The sequence below is a fragment of the Haliaeetus leucocephalus genome, unplaced genomic scaffold (genome assembly GCF_000737465.1).
Source record: "Haliaeetus leucocephalus isolate CR32 unplaced genomic scaffold, Haliaeetus_leucocephalus-4.0 Scaffold143, whole genome shotgun sequence".
NCBI lineage: Eukaryota > Metazoa > Chordata > Aves > Accipitriformes > Accipitridae > Haliaeetus > Haliaeetus leucocephalus.
The window spans coordinates 2,281,410-2,301,457 of NW_010972579.1; the positions used below are offsets into that span (position 1 = coordinate 2,281,410).

At 58.3% G+C, this 20,048-nt stretch overlaps 2 protein-coding genes across 2 annotated transcripts; one reads left to right on the forward strand and one right to left on the reverse strand.

Moving 5' to 3' along the window:
* Positions 1 to 452: 452 nt before the first annotated feature.
* Positions 453 to 1,316, forward strand: LRRC3 (leucine rich repeat containing 3). The gene has a single exon (XM_010561292.1). The coding sequence runs from the start codon at positions 453 to 455 to the stop codon at positions 1,314 to 1,316; it is 864 nt and encodes a 287-aa protein (XP_010559594.1).
* A 2,267-nt stretch (positions 1,317 to 3,583) lies between these two features.
* Positions 3,584 to 17,052, reverse strand: TSPEAR (thrombospondin-type laminin G domain and EAR repeats). Its single transcript, XM_010561227.1, has 12 exons — positions 16,959 to 17,052; positions 13,929 to 14,149; positions 13,604 to 13,842; positions 13,387 to 13,477; positions 12,642 to 12,798; positions 12,100 to 12,231; positions 10,286 to 10,518; positions 7,186 to 7,372; positions 4,962 to 5,191; positions 4,479 to 4,666; positions 4,029 to 4,130; positions 3,584 to 3,737 (listed from the first exon to the last, which is right to left on the reverse strand). Exons 1-12 carry the CDS (start codon positions 17,050 to 17,052, stop codon positions 3,584 to 3,586), a joined length of 2,028 nt encoding a protein of 675 aa, XP_010559529.1.
* Positions 17,053 to 20,048: the final 2,996 nt, after the last annotated feature.

Below are 20,048 nucleotides of genomic sequence, written 5' to 3' on the forward strand. Positions count from 1 at the left end.
AAGCCAGTCTGATGATCTGGGGAGTCTGACTCATCTTTTTTTTTTAACACTTGGGGTCGGTGAGATAGGAATTTACTGCTGCTGTTCTCCAGCAGCAAATCACCGCATCCCATGTGGAAACTGGCAGCAGGCTGGGGCAGAGGCTCGCAGGCCCCATGCCAGTCTTGACACCCCCATCCTGCAGCACCCTTTGCCTGCCTGGGCGGTCTGTGCTGAGATGGGGGGCAGGGAAGGTTTAATCTCTGCATCTCTATGTCCAGGGATAATTAATCTTAAGCCAAATTAAGCTGTCCTGGAAAAGATGGTAGCCAGTATCATTCTGCCCTTGTTTTCTGGGCTCCTGAGCCCAGCCTCTCACTGCTTTGCCAGGGCACATTACACATGAGACGTAAGTGGTGTTCCAGGAAATAATGCCGTGTCATATCCCCTCCACCCACCGCTTTCGTCCAGCAATGGGAGAGGCTTTGCAGGATCGCAGAGGAGCCGCCCTGCTGCCCAGGAGCTGCTGCAGCCTCCGGGGAATCACCAGCAGCCATGCCGAGCTGGCTGGGTGCAAGATGACCCTCACACCCACGCCGGCAACCAGCGTCGCCCAAGCTTTCTTTTGTCTCTTGCTGTGCGTCCCCTGGGGCAGCTCCTGCCCCCCAAGCTGCCAATGCACAGAGCGAGCAGGGGCAAAGGCCGTCCTCTGCAGCTCTCGGCACTTGGAGGAGATCCCCAAGGACATCCCCAAAGACGCAGTGTTCCTCAAGCTAGACGCCAACAGCATCACCAGGATCCCTAGCAATGCCTTCAGGCACCTCTCCCACCTGGAGGAACTCGATCTCTCCAGGAACGCCATTGAGAAGATCGACAGGGCGGCTTTCAAAGGGGTGGCTGCTGGGCTGCGTACCCTCGACCTCTCCAGCAACCGCATCCGCAGCATTCCCAAGGAGGCCTTGCTGGCACTTAATGCGAAGCTCCGGCTGGCCAACAACCCCTGGCACTGCGAGTGTGCCTTGCAGGAGGTGCTGTGGGAGGCACGGCTGGACCCTGACTCCGTCCAGGACATCACCTGCCACACGGCCCCACGCGAGGAGTATGTGGGCAAACCGCTGCTCCAGGTTCTGGATGCCGGCGTCAACTTCTGCAGCGTGCGTCAGAGGACCACGGATGTGGCCATGTTCATCACCATGTTCGGCTGGTTCGCCATGGTCATCGTCTATGTGATCTGCTATGTCCGGCACAATCGAGAGGACACCTGCAAGCATGTGGATTACCTCAAGTCACTGCCGAGCACCCAGGGCCACGCAGAGACCACCAGCACTGCCCTGTAGCGCAGGATTGGGGTGCCCTGTTCCCAGCTTCTTTGCAGGGAGCCAGTGGCAACCTGGTGGGCTTCTAAGCTTCTCTATGGGATTTTCCAGTGCTTGCTCCAGTCCTGCAAATGAGTGCCACTGACTTCGCCCCTCCCCAGCGATGCTGGACTGAGCGTGAGCAAATGACATGGGGTAGGGATGCTTGGGGACACCCCATGCAGACCTGTCAATGGAGCCCAGGTTCCCAGGGAGGAACACCCCCCACACAGACCCCTTCTCCCCTGCCAGAGTTGGGCTCGCAGGGAAAGCAGCCCCAGCCACATGCTTGCAATCCATGTGGTTTAAAGAGAACAAGCCCCTGGGGGGGAGACAGACTGGGGGAGGGGGCTTTCATAGGGCCTAGAGGTCCCTGGAGCCTGGGGTGCAGAAGGATGGGTCACTCTGTGCAGTGGGGTGACCCTGTCCTGGCTCCAGTGAGGGACTGGCCTTGCAGAGAGCAGGACGTCAGCCCCCAGCTCCCAAGCAGCATCTCAGCAGCCTCTGCCTGCCACCAGCAACCCAGGGGTGAGCTCCCAAACCTTTGATTTCTCAATAAAGCCTGCACATAGGAAAAACCCTCAGGGTTTGTGCTGCACTGGGAGCCAGGTGTCCGGGGAGGGTGGTGGCGCTCGAGGGGGTTGCACTTGTCCTAATTCAATCTCTCCCACAATAGACAAGCCTAAATTCAATGTACCAGCTCGACTCCCATCAGATTACATCCCCTCCACCCTTACCCGAGCCTGCCTCAAGCAGGGGCCAACTGGCTAAATGGTGCCTCTGCATCTCACCTGGTACGTTTTGCTTTATGTTGCCCTTCCTCAGGGCCGAATTAGAGACGCTGCTTGTGGCTCAGCATGATGGAAGCAAATCAAGTTCTGCCTTGTTTCATAAGCAAGAAATGGTCCTTCCTGGCAGAGCCAGCTGCACCCGCGGCTGGGCTGGGAGAAGAGGAAGGTCTGCAGGGGCTGCTTGTGGCTGCTCTCCCAGGCCCGGACCCCAGGGTGGCTCAGGTTGTGTCCTCCCCAGCCCGTTCTTGGGGGGCTGGCACCTGCTGCGGGCTCCCCAGCGCCAGGGTGGGTGGCCCAGCCCCAGTGGGAAACCCGGGGCCGGGGAAGGCTGAACGATGCTCTGGGCCAGTGGGGAGAGGGTCCCAGGCGGGGGGAGGCAGAGGGGCACCCTCACCCCAGAACCTCACTGTGCTCAGGGCCACCTCATCCTCATGGGCCACCTATGACCATGGACATGGCCCTGTCTCGCTCGAGGGTGGCTTGTTGAGTGGAGGGAAGCCTCTGCCATTGGCAGAGCAGCTTGGGTACCTGCAGCTTGTGCGTGGGATGAAGGCTGGGTGCACACAGTTTATTAGAGCGCTGGTTAAGCAAAAGAGTCCCCCAGACAAAGGCGAGGAAAAGAAAAGAGGCCACAGTTTCACCTGGAGTAGTTTTGGGTCTTTCCCATGCCCGTGGTAGCTGGATTGGTCTCAATGCACAGCAGGTTTGCTTGGGAGTCGCTGACCTCATGCAAAGAAGTGCAAGGACTGGCATCGGTCCTTGTACACATCTATGGATTTGTACTATAGATATATGTCACTCGGTGAGGATGACCAAAACCAGCCATGGCAGAGCGGGAGGGTGGGCAGGCATCCACGGCAGTGGGATGGGGTGGCAAGGCCACCAAAGAGGGACACAAAATGTTGCATGCAATGTCAAACCAGATGGGTCCTCAGCAGCGCCACAGCCCCAGGTGCTGGGTAGCCAGTGCCAAGTCTGAAGCCATCTTTTTCCCCAATTTCTTACATGCCATTTTCTCCCCATGCCACACACCCACCCTGGCAGCACACGCTCTGCTCAGTTTGTTTCTTCCCTGGCTTTGTGCAAGCTCTGGCCACAACCAACAGCAGCTCTGGGTGCGTCCTGGCTGGAGACTGCCAAGCGCCAGCATCCTGATGAGCCTGGGGAAGCACCTAGGTGCCAGGCACCCTGGGTAGGACATGACTCTGGAGCATGGCAGGAGAGCTTTCCCAGAAGAAACAGCACCAAAGCAGGATCACAGCCCCTTTGCCAGCCCATGGACAAGGCTGCAGGGAGCCCTGGCGCTCCCTTCCTCCTCCTCCTTCCCCTCCTGTGGAGAGCACAACCAGCCAGCTGCAGGGTTCATGCTGCAGCCATTCCTGGGCTCTGTGGTCCATCTTCACCTCAATGCCCAGCTCGCCCCGATCCTGGTGATGAGCTGAGCGTGTCTCAGCCACCTCAGGTGGTTTTCAACTTGAGCACCTTGGAAAGCGGCTCCTTGGCACTAGAGTAGAGGAGGTAGGAGCCCTCGACGGTGTGAAATGCCTCCCAGTCTCTACAGCCAACAGTGGGGAGGTGGTGAGCTGCTACGAAGCCTTCATATCCTTGCCACCTGCATGGGGAGGGCAGTAAGCTCTTGGGCACAAGCTGGGCACATGAAAGGGGGGCAGGAAAGCTGAGCTGTGGGGCTGGCATCTCCCACCTCCCTGATGTGGCTCAGGGTGGGATGTCCCTCACTGGGCCTTCTCATTCCTGCCCAGAAACCTCCCCAGAAACAGGGAGCAGTGCTATCTGTCCTCCCTGAGCAGATACACCAGCATCCACAGAGGTTGCCCCCACGATGGGCTCCCAGCAGAGTTGTTCCACCCAACCACCCAACCCTGCCTTCCTCCCACAGCAGTACCTGTAGATAATACTGTTAACAGAGAAGGTGAAGCCATCGAAGGAGTTTGCCACCACCAGAAAAGAGTCGTCTCCCACTGAGAAGAACTCCCAGTCCAGGGCACTGGGGATGAAGCAAGTGGAGGGGCAGGTGAGGTGGCCCCTCCGTGGCCAGCCGAGGAAGGGGCTGCATGTCTGTGGGGCTGAGCCCACCCCACCCCAAGCTCTGCCACCCTGATGATACACAGAAAACCCCACTCTTCACAGGCTGCTCCTGAAAGGAAATCCACCCTTGTTCCCAAATCCAGGGCCTTCTCCTAGCTCCCACTGGGATTTGGTGCCAAGGACCTGTCACCCATTGCCCTCCCCACCAGTCTTGGTCCCTGGCAGCATGCAAGCCTGCATGAACCCTCCAGGAGACCTCCAGGTTGTTCAGGGGACTGAGGAGCACCCTGACTCTTTGCACAGGTACCTGTAGGTGAGGAGGTCCTGGAATTTGACAAACATCTGGGCAGTGATGTTGAGCTCATAGATGGAGGAGTTGATGGCATAGAAGTTAGAGGGTGCTGGCATCCCACTGTCATAGCTGTGGCTGTTTGCAACAGCCAGGAAGACTCTGTCTCCGATGCTGAAGACCTCCCAGTCAGCAGCACCAAAAGTCTGTGGGGAAGGGAGCCAAGTAAGAAGCTAGATGTGGACAAGCCTTTGCAAGCCAAGGATGCTCCAAGGTGGGGGGGGGACCTGCAGGAGGCACAGCAGGGAAGTTACCCACTGCTAAAACACTCCAAGTAAAAAAATAAACCTCGGTCTGTCAGTCCCTATGGGAGAATCAGTGGGAAACTATCACTACCTTTCCAGAGGACTTAAGAGCATCTGTCTCTGTAATTATTCCCTGGCTTGTCTAAACCCAGAGGGAGGACAGAGGAGTAGAGTTTGATCAGTGGCCAAGCCTTACCAGGATAGACTGGAAGAGCTGGAAAGAGCCACTGAGCCAGATGTAGATGTGCGAGTAGATCTTAGTGGATGTGCCATTGAACGTGTTAGCCACAGCCAGGAAGGAATATGGCCCGATGGTGAAAAATTCCCAGTCATAGGCTCCAGAGGTAGGGATGGTCTGGTTGGTTTCAAACAACCCTGTCCTGGGGTTCCACCTGTATATCACGCTGTCTATGTTGTGGTTATTCCCTGGGGGAGATGGACAGACAGACGTGCACCGTGAGGAAAAGGAATACCTGGCTCATATAAGAAACAAGACCCAGAAATAGGTTCAGCTACAGAAATATTTGCCAGCAGGTTGCAAGGCTGGTTCCTAGTGACCAATGGCTCCCCAAGAAGTAGCCAAAGAGACTCAAGAGCCTCCATCCCTACCTAGAGCCTCCATCCCCATTGAACACACTGGCAGCTTGTTCCCAAGCATGCTGTAGCAGCTTCGTGGCAGCCCCTGGCAGAGGAGGGATGGGAGGGTGCCATCTCCCCACACGAGCAGCACACCAGAGGCACCGTGCCAGCATCCCAGGGCAGCCAAGCTCTGCTGGCTGTCCCACAGGGTGGCCATGTGTAGTGGGGCCAGTCCCAGCCGAATCTCTAAGCAATAGACATCACGGGCTGCCGTCACCCTTCGTACAGAAGCTTGCACATCTGGGAGGGGAGCCACAGCTGGAATGGCACCGCACTGATGTTTTTCAGCTCTCCTTTGCTAAGTCCCTGTGAGCAGCTCCTGAGCACTGGAGCTGGCCAGGGACCTCCACGTGCTGATCCCCACTGATAGCATGAACTCCAGAAAGAGGGAGGGGATGCTGCAGCCCACAGCCTGCCCTGTGCTGAGCACTTGGGCTGGGCCCACCAGCACCAAAGCACATGCTCCATGCAGCTCCTGGGCTCTGTTGAAGCATCTCAACCTCATGTCCGTGTGGGACCCAGCTGGCTTTAAAGCTAAAAAACTTTCTGCACCTCCAGCCTGGCATGACCCCTCCAGCCAGAGGTGTTCTTCTAATAAAGAGCTGGCTTCATCAGGACAGGAGGGGAGTACCACCAGCCCCTTTCCACCCCACACTCACTAAGCACTGCTGTACTCCGCTTGGTCCCACTGGTGTTTCTGTTGGCTGGGCAGCAGCAGGACCACGTGTTAATGGGTTTATGGGCAATCCTCATTGCAATGGAAGAGCCTTTGGCAAGAAGGGCTGCAGAGAGTGTGGGAAATGGCCATGTGGATAAGTGGCAGCTCTTCAGGGACCTACCCTCCAACATCCCCTAAGGGGAACATCCCCAGCTTGGCTTGGCCACGATGGTCTTAACCCCTGCATGATGTGCATGGCCAGTGAAGGGACCTTTCTGCTGCCACTGCCACGGGAGTAGGTCTCATCCAAACTGGCCATGGTGGGGTCTAACAGGTCACACAGGGAGCTTCTAGCCCAAGCAACCTGCCACCAGCTTTGAGCCTGGTACAAGAGGAGTTGATGCCCCAGGAGCCAGTCCTGATGGCAGGGAAGGAGCCCACTGGCCCAGAATCTGAACCCAGCTAGGAGCATCCTGGAGAGCCGGGGCTGTGGTATTGACCCATTCATCCCCTGTGCTGAGGGGTGCACCCCCAGTGCAGAACAACTCATGGCCTGGGAGGGGAACGAGGCTGGATCATGTCTGCAGGGTGCCCAGGGAGGGAGGGATGTTGGCAGGCTCTCACTCAGCTTCCCTCAGTTTCCTGTGTGCCCACAAGGCCAAGGCTTTGGCTTCTCAAAAGGCTCAGCCCCTGCAAACCCAGACAGCTGCCCTCACCACCCCACCGTGTTCACCACATTATGTAGCATTGGGGAAACAAATGAAAAGAAGTGGAGAGATTCAGCAAAGACACCGTCCCCACTCCTGTCCCTGTCCCCTGCAGTCAGAAACCCAGAGAGGGACCATGTCAGCCGCTTCCCCAAGTGCTTTTCTCTCCTAAAATGAGAGGGTCTGCAAGGGTTCGGGCTTCCTGAGGGACACCACACTCTGAGCTGCATGCACTGACTCCCCGGCTTTGCCCTGCATGCCAGCAGAGGATGCGCAGGGAGCTGCAGTGTTTCCACGGCAATGGGAAGATGCTCTCAAGCAGGGTGCCTGCGGCGGGGTGCCGTGGTCCCCACCGTCACCCCAGGGCCGCCTGCCCTGGCTGAGCTGGGCTGGTAGGGAATATAAGGGCTGGGTACCTTCTCTGTGGTTGACCACTGCGAGGAAAGCCTCTCCCTCAATGACAAATGCCTCCCAGTCCCTAGCGCTGTGCGTGGTGATCCTCTGGTACGTGATGAATTTCTCTTTCCTGCGGCTCCACTTGTATATTACAGAGAACTCCTGACCCCTGTCATTCTGCTCAAAATTAGCCACTGCTAGGAAGATCTGAAAAATAACAAGCCAGGACATCTTGGTTTTCTCCTCTCAAAGGGGTGCGGACAAGCATGGGCAGGGTGAAGACGGGATGGGTGGGGGAGGCACCCATGGGATGCGGGGCCAGGGTCCGAGGTGGCCGGTGTGGGGCAAGATGGCCCTGGCTGGCTGGGGTCCCCAAGCAGCCCCCAAGCAGCACAGTGCACCCAAACAGGAGGACAGGGGCCCAGTGGCCCGTGGGCCTCTGTGCATGGCAGCAGCAAAGCCCACTGCCGCAGAGCCACAGCCACAGCCTCAGGGTCAAGAGGAAGGAGAGCCGTGCTGCGGCCGCTCGTGCCCCACCAGCCCCGTGGACGGGGACCATGGCCATGCTGGCAAAACAGGCTGGGGGGGGGGGGGGGGGCCAAGCTACCAAACCTTCCTCATAAGGAAAGGTTGTTCAGAAGAAAAATCGCAGATGTGATTATAATACGATAACGATGATGACGATTCCCTGAGGCAAAACATTTTCCACACCAAGAAACCCCCCTGTGAGTGTCAGGGACAAGTGTGCAGCAGCAGAGATGAGCTTGCGCAGGGTGAGGAGCGCATCCAAGCTCATGGGAGCACGCCACTCTGGCGTGTTTCATATGGAATGGCAGAGGTTGTGCCCCAGTCTGGGCCACAAAGAAGCACAGGGACACAGCCCACAAGCAGGAAACAGTCAGTGGGGATGGTGTCCTGCCTCCCGCCCAGCACAAGACCCTACCAGCACCAGCCTGGGACTTTGTCCAGCTGAGGCTCAGCCACCTCCGAGGATGGAGATCTTTCCCCCTCAGAGGCCTGTGCTGGGTCCACACATCCCTCCAGGGAAGGTGCAACTGCAGTGCTGGGCAGCTCTCCCTACGAGCCCTAGTCCAGGGATTCTCTTCAGGGCATCTCCAGAAATGCAGCTTCGGAGGGAAGAGAAAAGCCTGGATCCAACCCCGCAACTCAGGAACCTGCGGTCCCTTGCTCTCCATTGGCAGGAGCCACCAACCAAGAGACCCCGACACTTCCCTCTGGGGCTCTTCACCCCATCCTGGCAGAGCATCAGCAGGTCCTGTTGCAGTAACAAGGTGCTGGCGCCTCCAGAGGTTCATCCCACCCGCAACGTGTGTGAGGAACCTGGGCTAAATGGAGAGGTCTGTACTGCTGCTGGTGCAACAACTATCTGGTTATCATATCCATGCAGAAACGTGCCAAGCATGGGCCGCTGCACTCAGGGTGTCTGCCTCTGTCCCCAGCTGTTCTGAGCTAGCCCCAGCAGAAAACCTGCCCCAAGCTGTGCAGGAGAGAGGTCATCCTGCCTAGTAAATCTGAGTAAGTTTTTCTCAGTGAAGACCTGAAGGCAAACCCAGAGCACGTGAGCCTTGGTGAGCACCAACACAGGTGCTTTGCCATGTGGGAACCACAGGGAGTTGGGACACCCCAGGCTGATCATCTTCTCTGCCCCCACAACCGTCACTGCAAGGGGATGTTGTGGGTCCAGACTAACACTGGGTACCCTCAACGTGGTTCCCATCAGCAGATAAACCCAGCTGAGGACATTCCTGTCTCCTGCCTGTGGGGGTGCAGCTGCTTTGTAGAGTGGGCACAGCGCTGGGGATGGCAGGCATGCTCCCAGCCCTAAGTCAGTTTTGCAACACAGCTGCATTTTCAGGGGTTGACCAGGTTTTCTGCAGGACCCCACCATCAGGCAGGTAATGGGGGATGTGGCCCATTTGAATCCAAACAACAGGGCTGTCAGTACCACCAAGCCTGGAGGCAGGACTTCTGCCCATCCCTCTGTACCCTGGAGCACTGGCTTATGATGGGGGAGCCCTGCAGCCATGGTGCGTAGCATCTGGTGACAAAGCCAGAACAGGTCATGCCAGAGGCAAAACGATCCCAACACCCCTGGGAGCTCCGCACAGAGCTGGCTCTCAGCAGATGTTTGTTGGTCTTGCCCGGGGCTCCTCACAAAGTGATAAATAGCTCCCCAGGGAGAGAAACCAGTCAGAAGTCCCATGGCAGATTGCCCAGGGGAGAAGAGATGGCTCCAAAGTCCTGGAGTGATTTAAAAGCAAGAGGGCTTAAAAACACAGAAGCTTGTACTCGGTGGGTCTCAGGAGGGAGCTATGGGCTCCGATGGCTCTCTAAGACCACAGGTACACTCTGAGACCAGAGTGGACCTTATACATGGCCGGACACCCACCACAGTCAGAGCTCAGGGAGGGCTTTGCTTTCTGTGCTCCCATGTCAGGAGCTGCATGTCCCTGAGAGCAATGCCACAGCTGCTGCCTGGGGTGATCCCTGCCTCACTTCACGGTGCCAGATAGGAACTGCAGCAAAACCTGATTTCTGGGGCAGCGGGGGGGGGGAGGTCAGCCTTTGCACCAGTGTGGAGGCTGCACTATAAGCACACCCAGGCCAGGCTCTGTACTCTGCACTCTGCATGAAGGACATTTTGACACTGGCACTCACTACATCTGAGGCAGGAACAGGCAGAGCCTGCTAGAAATGAACCCCAGCCCATGGAGGGATCCAGATCCAACAGCTGGCTTTGGAGGCTGACCTCGCAGACATCCTGGAGCTCCCTGGGGAAGAGATCTGAGCACTCCGGACACTCAATTACCTACGCTGCCAGCATCAGTTGCTGAAAATGGCCTGGGTGGCTGTAGTTGTTTCTCAGCAAAAATAGTATACACAGAGGGCAGCCCACAGATCAGCCAGCAGTCCCTAGGACAGACCCTTACTGGCTGAATACATGTATCAGTGCAACCCCATCAAAGACAGAAGAGAGAAAGACTCACCCCCTAAACCCTGCCCGAGACTCGGGGCTTCAGAGGAGAAGCTAGTGTTGGGCAATTACAGTTTACTATACTGAAATATGAAGGCACGAAATAGCCTTCCAGGCAGACTTACCTTCTTTCCTATAGTGAAATACTTCCAGGACTGAGCTTGGTAGGTGGGGATGTTCTGGTAGGGCACAAACTTCCCATCGGTCCACTTATAGATGGCCGATCCCGGGGGGGTGTAGCGGTTGGCAGTGGCTGCAAACAGTCCCACCTTGGGGATGGTGAAGACCTCAACACCCATTGTCTCAGAGTTGGTCACTAGGTTCTGGTACTCCTCCAAATAGTCCAGCCTTTGTTTGACTAGGAGACCACAAAAAAAGAGGTGTGAGGTTAAAACCAGATGACCTTGCCTGGAGAGGGGCTCCACATTGCATAGTGGAGCTGGCTCGGTGGTGCTTGCTGATGTATGGAGCTTTACGGGCAGGGGGGGGGGGGGGGATGAATGTCCTGGTGTCGCTAGTGGTGCAGGGCCAAAACCCAAGTGAGTGGTAAAAGGCCTGACTCCATCTCATTGGGCAACACATCCAGCCCCATTCACCCCTGCCTGTTCTCCAGTGGAGGCCAGGGCTGCAAAATGCTCTGCCGGGAAGTCTCCTCTGGGAGGGGGGGAAGAATGACATGCCACGGATTTTGATTGCATCTTACAAAGTAGGTTGATATATTTATCCTAAAGAGAACGGGGAGGAGAGGAAGAGATCTACAGCGAAAGGGCCTGGGCTGCTGAGATGAGCCGGGTTAACCCGCACCCACCTGTGGGTACGGCAGCCCTGCACCAGATGTTTTCTCTGGCTGGAGTCAGCATGAGCTCTGGAAGAAGTTAGAGAAGACTTAGACACAATTAATGCCAGAAATTGGAACGGAAACGCTAGGAGCAGTCCCAACGGCAAATGGGTGGGCACTGGAAGGGCCAAATGGCAGGAGAATGGCTACAAGAAGGGCCAGTGCTGGTGGCACCAAGTGGTGCAGGTCAGCAAGAACCTGGCACGAGGTCTCCTTGGGAAAACAAGGACACAGTGCCAAGCCTGATGACTTCCAGAGGCAGGGAATGATAGGGAGTCCACCCACTGCCAGCTCCTGTGGGGAGCAAATGGCTCATCCAAACCCACCACGTGGGCGCTAGCATAAGAAAAACCCCAGCAGGGGGGAAGGACGGCTGGGTTGCAGGCATGCTCCATCCTCCACGTCCTCACCAGGGAACCTGGGCAGACTGCCTGGAGCAAGTGGGAGAGTGCCAGTGGGCAAAATCCATTTCATTATTGAATAATGTCCATCCCTCCAGGCTCTGGTTGCTTTGCCACCTTCTTGCTCCAATGTTGCCCCATTATTTTCTGCACGAAGGGCACCAGAGCTAGGATGACATGAGGACCTGCCTCTGCCACCCTCCCATTGCTCCCTCTGGTATATCTGGCAGCTGATGAGTCTTTCTGCTCCTTCTTGTCCACCTGCAAGTGCTTTGGCGCTGGGAGCACCTGCGCCTTTGGGACCCTACAGCAGGGAGCACCCCAGCACCCCAGGCATGGCTTTCCATGGGCTGAGCTGTCCCGCTTGGACAGACTGGGAGCTCGTTCCTGACTGGAGAAGCCCCAGGAGGGACGGACAACATGGATAAGTTGGATGGACAACATGGTCATTGTGTGAGTGATCCGGGAGCTGGCTCACAGAGGGGCTTGAATCCAAAGCTGCACTGGAAGTGTCAATGTGGGCACCAAGAGCAAAGCAAAGCCCAGCTAAGCAGGGGAGAGGCAGGGGGACACCCCAACCCCCGCATTCTGCTGTTGCCTGACTTGGTTCTCACCCCAAAGTGCTGTCAAGGTCAAATCTCTGCTCCTCCTCTGCTGCAAGACCCTCCCTCCACCCCAAGAGCGCATTGCACACCAGTACCTTCCAGCATGGAAATCCAGGCGCTGCCGTTGCAGAGGTACAGCCCTCGCCGGGAGGCATTGAACCAGAACTGCGCCTTCTCCTGCTTGGTGCAGGGTGGACGGGACCCCAGGGTCACCTTCGTGTCAGTCTCTGGGCACAGAGAGGAGCAAGGCAAGCGCCTCAGTGCACATGATGGAGGAGCAGCAAGGCTCGTCCCCGTGCACATAGGAAGGGTTGGATGTCCCAGTCCCATCCTGATGACGGGCACCAGAGAATGGGGGAAACGGCATGCTGGCACCAAGCCGGGAAGGCACTGGCTGAGAAAACCCTGGGGCTGGCACCCATGGGGCTACTGGCATGAGCCCAGCGCTGCCAAGGGACCTGGACAGGGGCTGTCCAGGTGGGGTTTGGGTCTGGATCCCACACCACATTGAGAAACAGAGGGTACTGGGGACACCCTCTTCCCCTCCACTCCTGCTCGGTGCCCAGCCCCACACAAAGAGCTTTCCTCAACAAACGCAAGGCAGCCAATCGAGCCCGTGCCACGAGGATTTACTGACCGTAGGGATATTTTAGCACCTCGTTGCTCGCTGGCTTCGCGGGGAGATCCTGGAGGACAGTGGGGACAGAGAGTGTCGCTACTTTAAAGTTCATGGCGGTGCATATCCGAGGGGTAGCATCGGCTCCTGGCAGCAGGACAAGCTGCCTCAGCAAACCCTGGGAAAGTGGGAGCAGCAGGTTGGAGAGCAAGTCCAGCAAGACCAAGAAATGGAAACTGCAGGTGATTCATGCCCTGGATTTCCCTCCCAACTCTTGCTCGTTGCCCTCCCTCCTGGGCTGTGGAAGCCTCCAAGGGACTCACGCACGTTTATCAGATCCTCATTACATGCTCAGCCTACCAAAACCTCCATCCCGCGCAATTTAACAGCTGGTGCAAGGGGAGCATTGGCAAGGGGCTTCTTAGCTGCAGATGGCTTTCACCGCCTCCACTTTTCACTACCGGTCAGGATCAGGCACTGCCCTAACCTTTATATCAATGAGACTGTGCCATCAACTGTCTTTCTGCCACCGCACCACTGGCAACGTCCTCTTAAATTTGTCCCACAAAGTGCCAGTTGCAAATGCCACCCCCTGCATGTCCACAGCTGGACAGGGACCGAGCCCAGCAGCAGGACCCCCGGCCACCTCCCCTACCCGTGCCGTGGCCCAAGCCCTGCCAGCATAGGGGGGCTGAGAGGGGGCTGCAGCTCGCCCCACGGCCAGCCACGAACACCCCTGGACAGCCCCGCACCATGGGGCACCTACCGTGAACACGCCTTTCCTTCTCCTCCTGTTGCCCAGGTAGAAGCTGGCTCTCTTCACCGACAGAGAGGCTGGAAATGGTGTCTCCACCACCCTGCGGATGGGCAGAGAAGAGGCAGGGGACAATTTCATGGCATCTGCTGGTGGCTGGAGGAGATGCTGGTGGAGGAACATTGCCCTGCCAGCCCTCCTGACCCCCCTGCCACCGCCCCCGACCTACACGTCCTTGGGGAGGCTGCAGTCCACTGTCAGGGAGAAGGACTGGCCGGAGACAGCCAGGACAAGCGTGTGCCACTGGTTGTCAGAGAGGGAGACGTTGGGGAAGGTGACGCGGGTCTGCCAGCCGCCGGCGTGCTCCTGGCTCCAGAAGAGGAAGTGTAGCTTGTCGGGGGCGTAGCGCAGCCCCACCAGCACACTGGGGCTCTCTTCTGCCATCAGCGTGAAGACGTACTCGTTTCTCTGCAGGAGGGCACGGACTCAAATCTGCGTGCCGTAAGCTGCAGGGCTGGGTTGTGCCCGCTCTGTGCCCGGCCGGCGGCGCTTACCTTGGCAGGGACGCTGAGGACCCTCAGCGTGACGATGATGGAGAACTCCTCGGGGAAGCGGTCACAGTGGATGAAGAGCCGGGAGGCGGGGAAGCCCAGGGCACGGGGCCGCGAGGCAGCGAGCTGGAAACCACGCACCCCCTGCACTTGGAACACCCTCATGCCACGGGCTAGCCCGCTGGTGGGAACCACCTCCGAGAGGATGTCCAGCGGGCGCAGGTCTGTGCCAAGAGACAGCAGAGCACGTCACGATGGTGGCAGCCATCCCACCCTGCCCCACTGCGGGATGGGGTCCCCACCTTGAGGTGGGGTGCTCGGCGGCCTGGCTTGCTGAAGGCAGCCAGCCCATCTCCAGCACTGGCCAGAGGGCTCCACGGCAGCAGGGGGGGCCCAGCGTGTCCCAGTAGCCTGCTGTCCCCTGCCCAGGGTCTGCACCAAGCCCCTGCTTCAGGGACACAGGGAAGGTTTGGCCTCCAGGCACCAAGGCTGACATCTCCATCCCCACAGCAGGAACACCAAGTGTGCAGGCTCACTTGCATGAACCATCCCACTGATGCAGCTCCAAATGCTGACCCCGGGGCTGGGACCTGCTGGCCGGGCAGCCCCAGGCTGCCACCAGCTTCCTTGGGATCCACCAGCACCAGCAACCACAACCAGAGCCAGGAGAGCGGGCAGGGATCCAGTGCCCGCAGGCTCGCTTATGGGGCGGCCACCCGTCCCCGACCCCAGGGCGGTGGGGCACGGCTCCAGTCCCGATCCAGGCTCTCCCAACCCAGCCCTAATTGCACACAGGCACGTACTCCCCTGGCAGGCACCAAAACCTCTCATTAAATAATTATCCTCTCCCCAGAGAAGAAAACAACGTGCCCAGCCCCAAGGCATCGCCCAGGTGAAGAACAGCACTGCGCACCGGCACTGCAAAGCCATCCCCATGTAACAGTGCCAGGGTCGCCGTCGGTCTGACATCTCGGCAAGCTCCGTGCCGGCAGCCGTGGGAAGGGCTGTACCCATGGTGGGTGCTTCTCTGACCTTCCTTGCCTTGGCATCCTCACAGCTTTAATTTTTGAATGCTTCCCTGGCAGGATTGCGGTGTCTGTAGTGAAGGGCAGAGGGGCTCGGTGATGATGCCCAGAGGATGAAGCAGCACTTGGCTAGACTAAAAAATCCCTGACTCTGTCCCTTCCCCAGCAAGATCAGGCTTTTAGCTCCTATTTGTACTAATAAATCTCGGCTGCTGGGGCACAGCGGGAGAGCTAAGAGGGAGGGAGCTGTGAGCAAGGCTGGACTGGCGTGTGTGTGAATCCAAACCAGCTGGAGAGGGGAAGCATTCCCCCCCCCAGGCACCCCCAGCCAGCCCAAACCCAGATGGGCAGAGCAAGGAGGAATCTGCTCATGTGGCTCCATCCAGCCTGGAGGAGGGACACCAGCGAGGTCCTTCCCGCCCTGCCACCTCTGCGTCCCCCCTGCCCACCCCTCCGCTGGTTTAAGCTTCTCCTAAAGCACAGCCTTGTTGGGGGAGGCTTGACTGAAACAACTTATTTCAGGAATGCATGACTTGGGGAATGACCAGTTCCTGTTTTTCTCAGCAAAAAGCACAAGTTGAATTCAGGCTTGGATTTGCGGAGGGGTTTAGGAGCCCCCAACTGCCCCGGAGGTGGCTGGGATGAGCTGGGGGACAGCTCAGCCGGGGCCAGAGGCTGTGCCCAAGGCTGTGGGTTGGGAAGGGACCAAGTCCTAAAACCAAAACCGAATCCCTAAACCCAAAGATGTGCATCCCAATCTGCCTCCCGCATCAAGGTGCTGCTAACGATCAGAGCGGAGCCGGCGGTTAATGGCCGGGAAGGTGGCTGGAGCGTTTCAGCCCAGGACGGGCAGTGCATGTGCCTGGCAGCTGCCTGCTCCACAGGGTGACTGCCCACAGCCAGACGGCATCAGGGCTTCGCCAGGAGCTGGGGCAAGGCACCGGCAAGAGAGACACGGGGTCAGTTAAATGTGCTGATGCTGGGGCCTCAACATCCCCTGGACCCCTCCAGCCGAGGCTGCTTGGGGACAGCGGGGACATCCCTGGAGAGACCGGAGCACCTGGGGGGAGGAGGCAGTGGACAGAAACTCTCTGATCTCTCCCAGTTTTCCTTCTCACCGCTGGCTGGGCTGTAATAAAATGTAAATACAGGTGCCATCAAACTGAGACAAGCCCCAAGCACACGCAGCCTGGGCCCAAGCAGCCCCAAAAGTTGGGCTGAAGTTTCACTGCCCGGACAGGGACCGCATGGCATGGGGACAGGGACGGGAAGGCAGAGCCAGGGGACGGGGACCCTCTTCGGCGCGGGCTGCTCTTGGCACTTCCCTGTGGGAAATGCTGTTGGAGTTGCTAGCTCCTCGGCTGGGGGTGGCGGGACCAAAACTTTCTGGGACATTTTGCTGCTGGGAGGGCGTAGGTTGTGTCTGGCAAGAGCCCAGGCAGCCGAGAGTCCAGGGCGGGAGGGACTTTCCGGGGGGGACTTCATGGCTCTCCTCTACTTCTCCTTCCAGCCCTTCCCTTCCCCTCCCCACACATCGGTCCCCAGGGCCAGCAGAACTTGGGACAATGCTTGTGCCGCAGGGATGGGCATACAGTTCTCCCCATGGCACTGAGAAGGGCTGGTCGCTCCCCGGTCCTGTGCTATGCCAGGGGGCTGCAGACGCAGGGTTGACCCCATTACCCACTGCCCATGGTTGCGGGCAGGTTGCTGGCAGCTGCAGCACCCGAGGCATTGCGCTGTGCTGTCACCCCGAGACTCAGTCCACTGGCACCCAGGCGCTGAAACCCTGGGGCTGGGCTGCCAGGGAGAGGCTGCCCCACGTGGGGCACCCCGCAGCAGCCACGTATCCCCCCCAAAACGGAGCACACTGTCTGGGGTCTGCCCTGGCAGTGCAGGGAACATCCCATCCGTGGGAGCACACGGGTCCCGGTGTGTTTCCCCAGCACGGCCAACGCCTGTCTTGACGCCTCCCTCCCGGCACAGCCCACCCGCCGGCCTTCGCTCCTACCTGTGCAGTGCTGCCACGTCCTGCCCCCCCGGTTGAAGCCCCCTCCGATGGCCCGGTGGAGGAGGATGACCCAGAGCAGCAGCGGAGCCGACATCGGGGGGCTGACCTCAGAGGGTCCATCCACTGGGGCCCTCCTGCCGACCGCTCCTCCGTGCCCAGGCAGGCACCGCTCGGCTCAGCTCCCCTGGGGGCTCTCGCATAGTCTGCCAGTGGGACGACCTCCTCAGGGACGTGCCACGCCGGGCTGCTGCTTCGCTGCTTCTGGGGTCCTAAGCCCCGGCTCTGCCGTCCCCTTGCGTGGGCATCGCCCCTGGGGGCACGGCAGGGGTGGCGGGTGGGGGGCCGGTGGGGGCTCCCCTGGGGCGGCTGCAGAGGCAGTGCTGGCTGCAGCCTGCGCGCAGACATTTAAATGAGAAGTTCGTGGTGGGAGAGGAGGAGTCCCAGCTCCTTGAAGAGCTTTTATCTTTTGCCCAACCCTCTGGAAGGCGGCTTTGGGGAGTGATTTTTTAATTTCTTTTTTTTTTCTTTTTTTCTTTGTTTCCTTTCATTTTTGGTGATTCATTTTTCCGGGGTCACGTGGGAATAGGTGGGAGATTCGCCCCTGCCTGGAGACACCAAGGTGGAAACTTTCCTGCCCCTAAAAGCCCTGGGCTTTCTGCAGCACAATCCCAGCCTGTACTGGGGGGAACCTCTCTCCCCTCCGGTCCACTCCACCCTGCCCAAAAAAAAACCCCAGACCCCGCAAGGTGCATATTTCTCCCCCAAAACTACTTCAGGCAAGTGATGCACAGCCAGTGCCTCGGGTAAGGCTCCAGCCCAAAGGCCAGCCACCAGATCCAGCCCTGCCACAAGGATGGCGGCAGCATCGGTTCGGAAACCCTTGAGGTTATGCTGTTCAAATGGGAGAGACAGCAGTGGAAAAACTCCCTGCACGCAGCAAGCTCTGCTGGGTTTCTCCAGCCGCAAAACGAGTTACTTCCATTCCCCAAACAATTGAAATAGGCTCCCACCACCCCCCCCATCCCCAAAGCCTTCCTGCAAGGCGAGCGCTAGAATAGAAAGCGGATGGCCAGGATGAAACGCCAAAAAACTGTGTTGCAAACCGGGGGTTTCGTCAGCAAGGAACAGCCAGAGCCGGACCCGTGGACATGCCTTGCTGCCAGTCTGTCCGTACCCCTCACCGGCCCGAAACCCACCGTGCCGGGACCAGGAGGGTGTAGCCCATGGGGTGCGGGCATGCATTGGAGCTTTTGGTGCAAGGAGCACCCTGCACCTCGCTCCCAAATCCTGAGAGGAGCTGCTGTTGGTGCCTGGAGACACCCAAACACCATCAGTGCCTCCATCTCAGAGTCAAACAGCCCCTGAAGGCTGGAGGGCAGCTGCACGCATGTCCAGGGATGCTCTACAGCGAGTAGGGCTGCATGGATCTCCCCCTCCCCACAAAAGCTCTCATTGGGCATCCCTCAGATTAGGCCTCCACTGCGATCACACTTAAGCAGAGCTTAAGTGGAGCTTAATCTCTCTCTGGAGAGAGCTGCAGAGGCGAGGCACCACTGGTTCCCCATCCCTCCTCATCCTCATAGTGAGGACGGTGCCCACCAGCACAGCCACCACCCAAACCTGGGGGTCCCGAACGGCAGCCGCTGGTGGTGACCATGGGGGATGCAGGAGGCACGAACCATCCCATCTTGCCTGACAGGCTCGGCCCCTCGTGCTGCTCCCCGTGGCCTTGGGGATGCTCACCAGCACTGGGGCTGGGAGCGGCCATCTCGCCGAGCCCCCACACTGTGTCTGCTGGCAAGAGGAGTGGGGTCCGGCATCCCCGGCCCATCCGGCATAGAGGTCGGTGCGTTGGAAGTGAGGCTGGCGCAGAGTGGAGCATGGCTGCTGGCAAGACCCTGCCTCCCAGCAGGTTGGCACTGGGTAAGGCGGCACAAATGAGAATCAGAGCCGCCACATTTCCCAGGGCCGCACACATGTGTCAAGTTAAGCGTGGCTTTGGCAGCACCACTCTGAGCAGGGGGACTCGCACAAGCGGACGGATTTTGGGAAGTCTCCTGCCGAGACCAGCCCTGGCTCTGCGAGGGTCCAGGCGGCCCATGCGACTCTTCCCAGGGAGGCAGGAAAAGTCCAGCTGGGGGTGCTGGGGTGACTGGTTTTTCCAAAGGGGATGCAGCAGCCTTTGAGCGCTTCCTCATCCAAAAAGCCAGTTGATGGGGACATGTCTAGACCCAAGGACACAGCCGCGGGTGTCCCCTCCAGAAGCAGGGGGATCTGGGGACTTCCAGGCAGGAGGTGGAGGAACCAAAGCCCCTGTCGATAAGCATGGAGGACATGCCAGGTGGTACTGAGCCCAGCACCGTGGGCTCAGGCTGCTTTTCAGCCACATGCTATTAATGAACGTCCTCCTGGTGAGGACAGGGACCTTGATGATCCTCAAGGATTTTCTCCATCCTTGGGCTGGGGACCCTGGCATGGCAGAAAATGGTGGAGCGGCTTGGGTAGTGTCCAGTGCTTTTCTCCCTTTCCAGGAGGACCTGCCCAGGGAACCAAGCTGTCATGTGAAATAAGGACAGGGGCCCATTGCTGCCTGCAGTCGCATTGGGTCCAGGACCTGCTTCGTGTCCCAGCGACAGTAGGAAGTGGTCCGCAAAATTGTTCCTAAGCACACACGCGCACATTCCTATGTGCACAAGCAAGCGCAAGAGGATGAAATAAAAGAGACAAACAGTGAGATGCTTGCCTAATTCGCATGGGTTGTAAATAAAACCATGTGGCGGCTCCGAACAAAATGATCCTTGGATTTCCACCAAAAAGGTTTGGCCATCCCTGGGTTAGAAAAGGTTGAGAAACTCATCTGCACGCAATAAATTTCAAGCAGAGCTTCCACGCAGAGGACAGTGCAAGGAGGGCACCTAATCAACGCCAGGGACAGGCTGGACCCTGCACACAGGGTAATGTTCCCGCTCTTCCAAGACTGTAACTCGTTCCTTATTATTTGCAGACACAAAGTCATGTTTCAGGGCTTGTTATGCCCTATTCATTTCAGTCTTTATTCCTGACATCTGCAAGATCTTTCTCCCTTGAAAT

Bases quoted from the DNA above. Each gene is read 5' to 3' on its own strand.
- TSPEAR (XM_010561227.1), bottom strand. From the start codon at position 17,052: ATGTCGGCTCCGCTGCTGCTCTGGGTCATCCTCCTCCACCGGGCCATC. The intron at 4,667-4,961 runs GTAAGGCTTGGC...CCTTCCCCACAG, and splicing joins AGCTCTTCCAGTCTATCCTG to ACTTTTGGTGCTGCTGACTG. The intron at 4,131-4,478 runs GTACCTGTGCAA...CTTCATCCCCAG, and splicing joins CAGGACCTCCTCACCTACAG to TGCCCTGGACTGGGAGTTCT.
- LRRC3 (XM_010561292.1), top strand. From the start codon at position 453: ATGGGAGAGGCTTTGCAGGATCGCAGAGGAGCCGCCCTGCTGCCCAGG.